We start from the raw sequence: 13,453 nt of genomic DNA on the forward strand, positions 1-13,453 counted from the left end.
GTGGGCCGTCAGCACAATTCCAAAAAGGACCAACAGCATTCATTTCTAGAGAATGAGTCCGAGTTGAACCGACCCAAGCCCGTTGGCGTCTGACAGACCGACTGCGCCGCCGCCTGCAGAACCTCTCAGCCAACGTCCCGAGCTTCCTCTTTTCCCGATATGGCCTGGTTAGCATGTTGCCAACCCAACCCAGCCTTCCCAAACCCACCTCAGCCCCAGAGCGCTCAGATACAGGCTATTTGCAGCTCAGCCCAGCGACGCACACTTGCCTCACTACAGGGCTGTCTGTGCCTTGAGTTCACTGCGTGGTCAACGCCAGGCGTTCGGAAGGATCCGACTCTGGGGAAGAGGAGGAGGGGAGTCTTGGGAGTGGATGTCATGCGGGCTGGAAGGCTTGTCCAATAGCCTATCCAGGTACATCGCAAGGTTCCCCATGGTCTATCGGCTGCGCAGTTGGCGGCAGGCTGTGCGGTTGCGCAGCAAACGGACTGTTGTCAGTTGCTCGTCGACTTACACCATATTCGGATTGGAAAGGACGACACCACGGCCACCGCCAACCACAACGCCGAACTGTATCGGTTTAGCTGCAGCCTGCATCTAGATCCTTCGCAAACAACATGTTTGACTGCAGATGAGGGTAGCACCGAAAGTAGTCTCCGAGTCTGCGGATGCTCCATTTTGTCTTCGTAGCTTGATGTCTATAAATCACCCTCGTCCCCTCCCCCAAGATGGTCTTATCTCCTTCTCATCATCATCATCAGATACTCAGTCAACTCATCAACAACTCAACCCGTTTCCTTTTCTCTTTTTTCCCTTTGTCGTTTCCTTATTTCCTTTGTCGGTTTCTCTTTCCTTGGGACAATCGTTCAGACGAAAAAAAACACACACGCAAAAAACACATCTTCGCTTCAATCATTCACACTCATCGATCGACCTTTTTCGCTTGATTTTCTTATTCTCCATCTCACCAACTCAAAACTCACAATGCATTCTTCCATCATCTTCACTCTCCTTGCCGCCACCGCCACTCTCACTGCGGCTGCCCCCTCTCTCGGGTCGAAGCGCGATAACACCGTCTGCGCGCCTGGGACCGGCTTCTTCCAGTCTTGCTCCAACGGCTTCCGTGGATGCTGCAAGGCCGATGCTTGCACCATCGGCTACTGCCCGGACGTGACCGGCGCCTCCGACAACAAGCCGGCCGAGACCACTCCCGTCACTACCGGCCACTCGGCTCACTGGCAACCCACCGACCCGACTGTCTGCGCCCCGGGGGCCGGCTTCTTCCAGTCATGTGCCAACGGCTTCCGTGGTTGCTGCAAGGAAGACGCCTGCGCGATTGGCCACTGCCCCTCCGCCTCTGAGAAGCGTCAAGATCCCACTGTCTGCGCTCCTGGCTCCGGCTTCTTCCAATCTTGCTCCAACGGTTTCCGTGGATGCTGCAAGTCTGATGCCTGCTCTATCGGTTACTGCCCTCCCACCTCCGAGAAGCGCCAGGACCCTACAGTTTGTGCTCCTGGCACCGGGTTTTTCCAGTCTTGCTCCAACGGCTTCCGCGGCTGCTGCAAGCAGGACGCCTGCTCTCTCGGATACTGCCCCGATGTCAAGACCACCGTCGCCGAGAAGCGCGCCGCCGCCGCTGACCCGACCGTCTGCGCCCCAGGCACCGGCTTCTTCCAGTCGTGCTCCAACGGCTTCCGCGGTTGCTGCAAGCAGGACGCCTGCACCGTTGGCTACTGCCCGGATGTCAAGACCTTCCAGACTGTGGCCAAGACCGCCCCCGAGACCTCGCCAACCCCCACCCCGGAGGCCAAGTGCGACAACAGCAACAACAACAACAACAACGGTAACGGCAATGGCAACGCCGACCCTACCGTCTGCGCCCCCGGCACCGGTTTCTTCCAAACGTGCTCCAACGGGTTCCGTGGTTGCTGCAAGCAAGACGCCTGCACCATCGGCCACTGCCCTTCCAACTAGAGCAGTGAGGCGAGACTAGATGCACACCTGGCCGAGTACACGCATGGTTGGACGGGAGTTTTGATGACTTAGAAGGATAGAATATGGACCGGATTGCATTGCGTGGTGGAGTTTGATCAAATCATAGCATTATGGCGATTGTTTTTATGCGGCATTTTTCACTAAGGCGTTTAGTTTCGTTTCATCATTGTTCAAGATAATACACACCCACATTCCTTACAAAACTACTCTTTACGTTCCAACCTGCAGTGATCGCACCTGTGACTTCAGTCTTGGTGCCTATCCAGTTCCGTCATCCCAATGACAGAAGATAGGCGATAAGAAGAACTTGCTGGTAAGTGTAACAACGGAACTAGTGAAGCTGGCGTCGAGAATGAAGAAGGTCGTCTTGATTTCTTAGACGTTGACTAAAGTAGTATACTTGCTAATGAACCGCGAGGCTATGCTTCGAGGTCTCAACGAGGAAGAGAACTAGGGATGAAAAGAAACTAAAAACGAATCGTCCTCGATGTCACGAAACCAAACCGCCAGCCCTATGCGGCTCACATCTTCCAACCATCAGCCAAACTTCCCGTTCGACGTCAACCCCTCGCCCCGTACTGTAACCCCTCACTCCATTCCTCTGAAACGCCTGTTGAATTCTTCCACGGCGACAGCCACCATCTTGTACAAGAAACCGCGGCCGCTTTCGTCGCCGACAGGAATAAATGGCCCATTGGTGCCACCTCTCAGAGTCAGGCTCAGGCCTGTCCGCTCCTTTGCAATTGTTTGCACATCCTTCAGGGGGACATCCCACTCGGAGGTCAAGCGCCTGCTGCGAATGAGAAGAATGCGGGCGTACGTGACCATTACCACCATATCTTCGCGTGGTAGTTCGAGGTGAGCGATATAGTCCTCGTTGAAGTACTTGCCATTATCAACTTGCTTCAACCAAGACTGTCCGAGCGCTTCCCGAGCGTTGTAGGGCCGCACAATCCCGTCCGAAGGCACGAACCGAGCCGGTCGGACGCGGTCAAGCTCTGAGCCATCAAAAACGGTCGTTGTATTTCGGATTCCTTCGGAAACGTTGGAAGCCATGTCCAGAACACCGATGGCGGGCTTCGTTGCAAATCCTACGACGCCCTTGCCGATGCCCTTGAAGAATCCCAGAGCGCCCTCTTGCTCGGCGCCTTCGAGCGGCTTGCGTACGAGTCCACCCACGCCAGATGCGGCGCTCGTGAAGAGCGAGTTGGCGCCGGTAGTGACTCCGTAGAGAGCGTGCTTAGGCCTGTTGCGCGCACGCGTGATGCGCCGACGATCCTGGAACTGCTTGTCAAGAGTTGCAGCTGCGAGACCCTTGGACAAGCTGCCAGTGAACTTGGAGAAGGAATCGGAAAACCCGTAGACGGACTTCTTGACAAGCGAGGCAGCTCCCTTGGCGACACCGAGACCAAAGTCTTCGGGCTTGTCCGAGAGAATCAGCCCTTGGTAGGGTTCGTAGAACACGTCTGTAAGGCCAGAGCTGATGTTGTTGAAGAGACCAACCGGGTTGCCAAGGAAGTCGGCAGAGCCGAGGATCTTGTGAATCTGGTACAGGACTTCCTGACTGTAATGGCTCGAAATGTTCTGTGTCAAGGCGGGCACGGACACGCGGACGTTGTCTAGCATGAGGGCGTTGAGACGGATGGGTGCATCGTTGACGTTGCCGATGGCCATCGTCATGACGTTGAGGAAGAACATGAGAGGGTTTCGCGACGATGTCTTGTCCTCGGCATTGACTCGTTCCGTGCGCATGAAGGACAGATCTAGTTGCATGGGCTGGATGTTGAGCAACTCAAAGTAGATGTCCTGACCCGACTGCTGTTGCTGCGGCTCGGGAATGTCCAGCTCTTCGTCACACAGCTTGCCTTCTTCGTTGGTGTCGGACCAGGCGGCTCCAGGGATGTTGGAAAAGTCCAAGACGGCGTAGACAAAATCCTCGTCCAACTCGATTGTCATTTGCTGCATCAAGAGCGTGGCGTACTTGATGTAAAGCACGCCATACGAGTCGTCCTTCACCCGGGTGACCATGGCGTGGATCGAAGGGTGTGCGTCAACCTCCTGGGCCCTCTTCGGGACCACGCTGGGGTACAAGATCATCGGGAAAAGACCACCGTACAGCTGGTTGTCGATTTGGATCCACTTGACCGAGAAGCTAATGGTCTGTTGCAAAGGAGAGTCGTGGTACCGGAGCGAGACATCCCTGAAGGTGACGTAGGCCAGTTCCTTGAGCTGGGAGTTGATGAGAGAAACTCCGATGCCCGAGAGCTTCAGCTGCGCCCGGAAGGTCGCAGTCGTCTCCTGGTCCTTGACTTCGAAGCCGTCGGTGCTTGTACGGGATCCAGACTTGGACTTCTGCCGATACAGACTCTTGGATTGACGGAAGTTGGATAGGATCAGAGTCTGCGTGGGGCCATCGGCGGCCACGTTGATGTCGATGATCTTCTGCTGGCCGGAGGTGGTGGCAAACTTCATCGGAATCTGATTCCCAATCTCGGCAAGCTTGACATGTCGCTCCTTGCCATGGGCGTTGATGATGATCTCGCGGAACTTGGCGGCGGGGAAGTCCCAGGCATAGGGCATGATACTTCTTGCCGGCAGCCTGTACTTGATGGGTCGCCAGCCCGATCTGTCCTCGACTCCGTCGTCATCCAGGCTGGGATTGGCCTGGTAGAAGGTGAATTCCGTGTCACTCTCGTTCCTCATCTGATACGGCCAGTTCTTGGTCTCCAGGCTAAGATGCAGGAAAATCGTTGCGCCCTCCATCAGAGTCTCGATGCGAATCAGCCGTTGGCGTTGACCTGCCTTGGCAATCTTGACGTGAGTCGTGCCAATGTCCGAGATGTTGAAGGGAGAAGTCCACTGGTTGTTCATTCCAGGATGGCAAAGCGAGAGTTGCTTTACGGCCGTCTTTTGCATGAAGTGAAGTGGCTGATGCGCGCCCGGCTTCAGCGTCATGAAGCCCGACGAGCTGGACTCTCGGACGTTGATCTCTTCCCCAAGCTTGTTTTCCAGGACGAACCTCGGCGCCAGAGTGACGACCTTGGTCATCTTATACTTTCCCTCACCAGCCTCGGTCGTGATGCCGATGTGCACCTCGGTGTTCCTGGAAGGCGACGGCAGCACCACCTCTGCCGTGCTACCGATAGCGTCAAAGCTTTGCGGCTTGCTCCATTCGGAGTCGGCAATCTGCAGCAGGGCTCTGTTTCTGTGATCGTCGTTGCCGTAGGAGAACATGAACGGCGTTGCCTTGGGGCGGTCCCTGTCGGACCTCGACCTGTTGGACAGAGTTGACTGGCCAGCTGCAGGCCGCGCGCCCTGTAGGAAGCCCTTGGCTCTCATCTGAAGGTCGAGGCCGGTTTTGTTCAAGATGATGTAGGGACTGTAAACCGTCACCCGGAAGGCCCCTCCGCCATCCGGAACCTTGTGGTAGTGAAGCTTGAGATTGAGCTGCAGACCGTCTGCATCTTTGCAGAGGAGTCGGTCCTCCTTCTTGAAGTCATCTGACGATCCAGAGTTGATAATGGCAAAGTCGCTCGGCTTGAAGACGGTGTCCTGCATGTCGACACTGAGAAGAAGCAGGTGAGACAGCTCCACGACGTGAACTGGACTAAGACCACCCTTGCGGAGGAAGTTTGCCCAGTCCTTCTTCGTGTTCTTGTCGTAGATGCGGTACTTGAAGTCGTAAGGAAGCAGGTTCTCAAGGATCACCGGCGGCGACAGCTTGATACGCATGTAAGGGTAGTTTCTGGAGAGGTGGTCAGTACATTTCGTATCATGCCGAGGAAACAAAGCGCGAATACTTACTTGGTCAACGGGTTCGACCTGTCAAACGTTGCGTTGAGCTGGAAGTAGAACGGATCACCGTTTTCTCCCTTGCAGACCATCGTGCGCGTAGGTCGCTTCAGAAGATCCCTCCACCACAGACTCTCTGAAGACCACGCATACCCGAAGCCCGAGTCGGGCCGCACCAGGAGGGACTTCAAAAACACAGCACCCACCGGAGCAGGTCGGCTTTCTCCGGGGGCAATCTTCTCGATCTTGAGAAGGTGGCCCTCCTGAGCATCGTAGACGCCGAGCTCGACGGGAATCTGGGTCAGGTTGTCCACCACGAGAGGCGAGCGGAACGTGACATATTTGACGTTATCCTTGCCCATGGTGACCTCCACAAGCAACCGATGGAGAATGTTATCGGTCTTGGGCTTCAGGCTATAGATCGCCTCGCCCTCGCGGTTCAGCCTGACATTTTTCACGGCATCAAACCCGCTACCCTCCAGATGGATGCTCACACTGCCGCTGCTACCTTCAGTGGAAAGGTTCTCTCGCATCTTCTCCCATGGCTCGAAGCTCCAGGGGGCTTCTTCTCCCTCTTCGAGACGGGCCGTCATGTTGTCGTCTGTCGTCGTGCTCTTGGACTGCACCACAACATCGAATCCAGTGTAGTTCCGGATGCGGTAGGGAGCATCAACACCGCGCGGTTTGCCAAGGACATCCTCGTCTTTGCTGAGGAAGGCGAAAGACTTGGACGCCAGCGCGATGGTGGCCGTCGTGATCGTGACATCGAAAATCTTTTTTGAGGCGACATCGATAGACAGCAGACCCGACTGCTGCTCCCGCGCAATCCCGAAGCCGACTTGCCAGGGCTCAAGCAGGGGCTCCCAGGCTGACTTGGAGAAGTTGTAGACGTTGGTGTATAGGTCGATGGCTGTCTCGGCCTTCAGGTTGGATGACCAATCCTCCGCCGTGGCGGTAAAGCTCTTGATGCCCAGGTCGAGAATGGGAAGCTCGTGAACATCGCCAATGAGAACCACACGAATGCCTTCAATGGTGGCCGAGAGTTCCTCATGACGTTTTGGCTGAACCTGGACCGCCGTGCCATGCTGCTCTTCAAGATCTTGTTTCGCCTGAGATGCTGATACCCTAGCAGTCTTGGACATGACCGTCTTGTTCGCCATGGTTGATGGTCCTTTGCCGCTGGCAGTTCGCTGCTTGAGACCAGATTGCCGCAGTTGCTTGGCTCTTTCGTCTGCGGCAGAGGCAGACTTCTTGTTATCCTGCTCCTTTTGTTGTTGGTCTGACAGCTCCGTAGCCTTGCTAGCGATTTGCAGAGCAAGGAGGATGTCCCGAAGAGAAAGTCGCAGTATCAAGGGCTCGATATCTGCATGGATGCTCGTCATATTGGGCTTCGAGCTGTCCATCGACATCTGGACGGAAAAGTCGTCGATGATGCGAAGGCGTGAGTCTTCGAACCGATCCATGCGGCAGAGGAACATGCCAATCTCAGACACTTGAAAGGTGAGTGCGTGCTGTTGGGAGAGCAAGACCTGCTTTGTGCCGAGCACGATGGCCTCAGAGCTGGTGCTGAGGGGGTTCGCGATCAAAATGACCTGCGCATCCACGATATTAACCCTATACGAAATGCTCATGGTGCTTTGGGGCTTATTCTCGGTGTCACCCTGTTGCCCTTCGGTCTCCTTGGTGGTACTGCTCTTCTGGGACTTGGCTTTGTTGGACCAAGTGACCTGCATAGAATCCGCATCCACATCCGATTCCTCCGGCGTCTCCAGCAGCGACTCTTCATCTCCTGGCGAGGGATCCTGGGGCCGTAACCCAACCATGACGAAATTTTGGATAGCGAACAAGTAGTCGAGCGCGAAGATGATGCGCGGGCTGTCGACGGTGACGATGGCAATGAGACTCCTCTCCTGGCCTCCGGACATTGTAACGCTGGCCATCAGCTGCTGGACCTCCTTGTTGGAAGACGTCATGATCCGCCGGAACTTGTTTGCATCGCGAGGACGGCTGTCGTAAATGGTAAACGAATGAATCAGGAACTCGCCCTCGAGAGACCCATCGTTGAGCATGCGTGTTTTCAGTTTGGTGCCGTCCAAAGAGAACCGGGACAAACTGGCATTCTCGAGCTTGCCAACGGGCTTCTCCTCGGGAGCCAGCAAGAGCTCCATTCCAATGGTGTTGACCTGGAAGACAAGGTCAAGCTTTGTCCATGTTTGGTCCTTGGGTGATAGCTCAGGCCCAAGATCAACTGCTGCATCCTTGTCGCCCGGGCTGTCGTTGTCGGTGGGCATTGACTTGGCCCTTTGCAGCGTATCTTTGTCAACTTCCCGTTCGGCGTCCTGATCCTGGTCCTCTGAGTCGGCCGCGAATGCAGCGGGCACAGCCTTAGAGATCTCCATCAGGAATCTGAGTTGAAACTGGGTAAGTCGCAGGTTGAAGTCGGACATGCTGCCTTCAATCTCAAGCTCAGGGCGCTTCGTGCCGTTCTGGTGCTCGGCATACGTGATGTTGAAGCCCAGGTCTACCTTGTCGATGAGCTCCAACTCCTCGGAAAGGTCGCCAGGATACTCGAAGTCGGAGGTCAGGCGGATGTTGCGAATTCCTGCAGAAATCTTCGTCGCGATCTGAGAGTTCTCGGAATCGTCCAACGGAGCGAACTTGTTCTGGGCGTAGATTTCTCCCAAGTAAGCGGTGATGACGTCCCGCTTGGGCTGTCCCTGGGCGATCACCCTGGGGAAAACAACGATTGGCGTCTTGACTACGACATCATACTTGAGTTTGCTCGTGCTCTGTTGGATTTGGTTGGCTTGCGAGGCCGCTGCTTGGCGAGCAGCGTTATATATGGCCTGCATCTTGCCGAACTTGACAAGGAACTGGATGATCTTCCGGAAAGGCTCCTCGAGGAAGTTAAGCTTAACGGAGCCAGCCCTCAGGTAGATGGAAGAGTCGTATCCAGGATATGCCTTCTTGTTGGTAGCATCGAACGTCTCATACCGGAAGTCGGCGAGCTCGTCACCTTGGATGGAAATGAGTTGCCTCAAATTGGAATCCTCCGAGACACCCTGGTTGATGTCGTCGACCAGGTTGAGATTACCCAGCTTGGCGTTGACTCGCATGGTCTTGCCCAAAAGGAAGACTCCGACATCAGCATGGTTGAATGACAATGTAGCCAAGCGGATCCCGTCGTTATTGAGAATCATCCGGATACTCTTCAAGTCTACCTTGACTCTGATGGATCCGGCATTGGCTGGAGTGTCTTCCGGTGGTGCGTCGACTGCTATCTCGAACTCGTCGTCGTCCTCTTCCGAATCCGAGATGGCCCTTTGCCCCTGTGGCCTCGCCGCATCGTTATTGTTACCAGTAAAAGTTGCCAGGATGAAATCCAGAAGGGTGAGAAGCGTCTTTCTCGTCACAATGAGGTTGATTGTGGAGATGGCAGCGGTGACATTTGTCTCCACGCCTTCGTACACGGGCATGAACTCTGGCGACAAGCGGTTGACACGGGTAAACTTGACACTGACAAGGCTGCGATTCTGCTCACGATCCTCGACATCCCCGGACGACACGATGGACTTGAAGTCGGCTGATGGGTTGTCGACGAAGTCGTCCATGGTAACGGAGCCCAGCGAGACCTCGGCATTCATGTCGTACGGGCGCAGATAGAAGAGAAGGTCGAACTTTTCCGCCACCAATTCAACGAGCAATTGATCGGGCTTTTTCCTGTCCGGGTCGCTCCGGTACAGGGACCCCTTGAGAGTGTCCACCTTGAACTTGAGCTCGAAAGAACGCTGCTGCAGCTTAAGCTGGTCTTTGTTGTCCCTACCGCCGTCGGCGTCCTCGAACTCGTCGTCCTCGTCATCTTCGTCAATGACGATGGCGGTCTGAGACTGCATGAAGGGAAACTGTGATGATCTACGACGGCTGGGCTCCTTGCGTGAGCGCGACCTGCTCGAGGCGGTGCTCAAGCCGCGCGGACGAGTTGCCACTGCCTGTCGCTGGGAGTCATTGATCTGTTCTTGTGGTTGATCCTGGCCAAACTTGGGTATGGCTACGTCGATGATTCGCATCAAGCTCTTATACTTCGAATCCGAGACGGTGGCATGGAGCATGGGGAGGTGGCCGGAGACCTTTAGCTTTGTCAGATTCGGCGCCTTGGGCAAGATGGACGTCTCGACGACGAAGTCGACGTTGATCTCTTCTACCACGTGGAGATGTTGCGTATCGTCCTTTTTTGAAAGTTGAGCTTTCGTCACGTCGATGGAAGGGCCTATCAGCACCTGGGTCGAAGAGAGCTTCACCAAGAACTTGTCGTACATGACAGACTCGAGACGCTTGAAATCCTCGTCGGTATATGATTGCCGTTGCTTGGACTGAATCTGCTTCATGGTGTCGTTATCAACCAGCTCGCTATTGACGCTGATGTGGCCGGCATCCAGAATCAGGCAAGTTGAGTCCTTGACGGAAATGCTGACTGGCACGATGATGAGCGGAGCCTGCAAGTCAAGCTGGGCGTTGATGGTTTTATGCTCCTCGAGTGCGAACTCGAGGCCAGCACGTGTCTGCTCTCTGAAGGTCTCGACGGTAGCCCCAGCCGTTTCCATCAAGGCTGTGATGGATTCCATGTGTCGTTCCGGTGGCCGGAAGAAGTCTGCGACGCCCACCACGAAGTTCGGGTTCCACACAATCTCCAGCGGCTTGAGAGATCCGCTGAGGGCAATGTCTCCTTCGCGGTCAATGGGATTTTGCTCAACCTCGAAACGGAAAAATGGCTCGTCGTCATTCTCTTCAAGTTCCTCGATGGTGAGACGCTTCTGGTCGTGGATCTCGGGCGCATCTTTGACCCTGACAATTTCGGGGAAAAGGGTGTCGGGCGTTGTTCCATCGTTGACGCGGAGACCGCCGAGGCTAAGATCGGCGAGGAAGGAATCGGGACGCTGTAGGACCTTGGCTTTGAAGACGTCAAAGTGAAGACTGAGAAGGTCGCTCCGCTTGCCGTTATGGCTCTTTTTTAACGTGAAGCTTCCGGTGCTCAGCCACGCTTCGACCTGCATCTTGACGGAGTCACGGGGAATGTCAACTGATTCGGCCAGGGCGGTCTTCTCGTCAAACTCGATGGCGTCATACAGCTCTTTGCGCTGCTCCTCGGTGATCTGCGTGTTCTCGTCGTCCTGTGCAAGCTGTTCTTGATGCTTCTGGCCACCGCCCCAAGCCCATGCCAGCCAGCCTTGCTGCTGCTGCTTAGGTGGCTGGTTCTTCAATGCTGCGGCGTTCTCCTTCTTGAGCTGGTTGCGGGCCAGCGACCGCCAGAAGCGCAGGTCCTCGTAGTCGAGTTTGAACTCAAGCTTATTTAAGTCTTCATTTTCTTGAGCGTTGAGTTGCTGCTGCTGCTTTCGCTTCTTGAAGAGCTCAATGTAGCGTTTGCGGTCGTCACGTCGCTCCCGGAAATAGTCCCAGGACCATCTACGGTTTCTGTCGTGGATCTTGCTGAGCACTGCGTCACCGGCGAACTTGAGCCAAGCCCTAGGGTCTTCTTTGGGCGTGACTCCCTTGGGCTGGAACTTTTTGTATTCTTGGTGACGGATGAAGTAGTGGAAAAGATCAACCATCATTAGGCCATCGCGATATTGGTCGTCATCGATGACCAGGCCGATCTCTTCGAACAGCAAGCTTGCCTTGGCTTTGGGGACATGGACGTCCCCGGTCTTGTCGAGGACAATCTTTGCCTTTCCGTTGACGGGGCGCAGAATGTATTGATGGTTGAGCTCCGTGTCTTGAGTTGAGCCGATCAACCTCTTGAATCTGTCCACCATCTCGGCGTGGGGCATGGGAGGCTTGTCGTCCGTGTCGACCTCTCGTCCGGGGCCCAGCAGCTCAGTATCTGTGTTCCAGTAGACAGCAAGGGCGCCAAGGGTGGCGAGCTTGTGGGTGCTCTTTGCCGAATCCTGGATGAAGGTAGGTTTCCACTGGCCGTCGGTACTGATTGCGCTGAACTCTTGGAGGGTGACGCCGAGGGCAAAGGGGTGGCCGGGGGCGGAGATGGCGTCCTCGTATCTGACGTGGATGTTCTTGACCGTGACCTGCAGGTTGTCGACGATCTTGGTGACTAGACTTTGGGTGAAGCTCTGGCTCTTTTGCTGTTCCTCCTGGCTCATGCCCTCTTGAGACCTCTCCTTGAGCAGCTCGGCCGAGTCGAGCTTCTCCATCTTGATGCGTTGTTTCCTCCGATCCTCCTCTTCTTCATCGTAGGCGGCTTCCTCCCTAGGCGAGGCCAAAAGGAAGACATCCTCGATAAAGACCTTGACAGGGGCGCCGCGCAAGTTGGACCAGGGAATGATGATGGTGAGCTCGCCCAGGTGGCCTTCCATGACGTTGATGGGCAGCTTGAGCTGGTCGAGGGCTTCCCGGCGGAGCTCGAGGTTCCGCAGCTTGACATCGCCCGACCAAATTCCGACCTTGAGCTGTGCTGGGTCGAAATTCTTGACGTACATGCCCAGAAACCTGTTGAGCAGGCCGGCGACGAGTCCCTCCAACATTTGGTGTGTATTGCGCCGTTACCCTGGCAAGGGAGACTCAGTATGAAGAATCTATCGTGTCGCGGCGGTCTGAAGCATGGGCGGGGGAGAGAATCTGAGGCGTCAGAAAGCTCGATCACGAGTCGAGCGCGAGGGTGGAAGGTTGTCGGGGAACGGGCGCTTCCGTCATCAAGGGGGCGTGGGATGTGGTCGAGAACGAGGCGGGAGGCTACGAGAGTCGGCGATGTGTGATGGCTCCGTGACAGGGGGAAAGGGGGGGTATTGAAAGGCGACGACAGGTATCTCGTGTTTGGTCTCGAGAGTGGCAAGACGGCGTATATAGTAGATATTCGCAGGTGGTGTTCGTAGGTGGGCCGTCGAAATGCCGAGTCGTTGTCGAGTGTTGGAAAGTTGACCTAGGTTCCCGCGGCTGCTATGTCGAGGTTGACAGAGTGCACACTCTCGCTCGCTCAGTCAGGCAGTCGATGCTTGTGGTTTTGTTGCTGGGGTTCGCCAGGGTTTGGTGTTCGGGGAATAAGGTAGGATTGTTGGTCTGGAACTCTGTGGTGGTGTGTCTCCGTACTGGACGGTTAGATGGGGGGAGTGCGAGTACTGTAGGGGACGGATTTGTGCATGATGACGCTGCCTGATGCTCCATTCCCTCCCCCCCGCAGCTGTCGCTGCTGTCGCTGTTGCTGTTGTGTGTGCCAAAAACAGGTCGACAGCTTGGCTTGGGCTGTGGCTGTGGCTGCCAGTCGTGTCAAGCCACGGAAGGGGTGGGTCTACCTCGTCATGGCCTGATAGGTGCTGTGAGATTGGAATGTACGTATCGCATTACCTCACCAGAATCCCAAAGTCTGACATTTGCATGTGTCCTGGTCTTCTCTTCCTTTCTCACAACTCCCATTTGGAATAGAACCTTAACAAGCTATGCCTTTGGGTTTCTAGTGCTGGCAGTTTAATGAATTGTGTTCAAGTGAACGAGTTTTATCTTTATCCCGTTCTCTTCTGAACACGAACAGGACAAGTACTTAAAACTGATTGTCCACTATGCACTCATGCCTCCAACGCGCCTCCCTCATCATTGGCATCATGGAAGAAGCTTGGGCCTCAGCCTTTTAGTGCCACCCCGCCGTGCCGATTACCTGTCCAAT

The 13,453-nt window shown here is 55.3% G+C and overlaps 2 protein-coding genes across 2 annotated transcripts; one reads left to right on the forward strand and one right to left on the reverse strand.

Annotated features, from left to right (window-relative positions):
* Positions 1-984: 984 nt before the first annotated feature.
* CDEST_05963 (uncharacterized protein) lies at positions 985-1,974 on the forward strand (the record flags this gene model as incomplete). The annotated part of the gene is made up of 1 exon (XM_062922122.1): positions 985-1,974. One exon carries the CDS (start codon positions 985-987, stop codon positions 1,972-1,974), a length of 990 nt encoding a protein of 329 aa, XP_062778173.1.
* Positions 1,975-1,981: 7 nt separating this feature from the next.
* CDEST_05964 (Putative vacuolar protein sorting-associated protein) lies at positions 1,982-12,913 on the reverse strand. Its single transcript, XM_062922123.1, has 2 exons — positions 5,800-12,913; positions 1,982-5,740 (listed from the first exon to the last, which is right to left on the reverse strand). Exons 1-2 carry the CDS (start codon positions 12,318-12,320, stop codon positions 2,584-2,586), a joined length of 9,678 nt encoding a protein of 3,225 aa, XP_062778174.1. The 5' UTR covers positions 12,321-12,913; the 3' UTR covers positions 1,982-2,583.
* Positions 12,914-13,453: the final 540 nt, after the last annotated feature.

This window comes from Colletotrichum destructivum, chromosome 4 (genome assembly GCF_034447905.1).
Source record: "Colletotrichum destructivum chromosome 4, complete sequence".
Classification (NCBI taxonomy): Eukaryota; Fungi; Ascomycota; class Sordariomycetes; order Glomerellales; family Glomerellaceae; genus Colletotrichum; species Colletotrichum destructivum.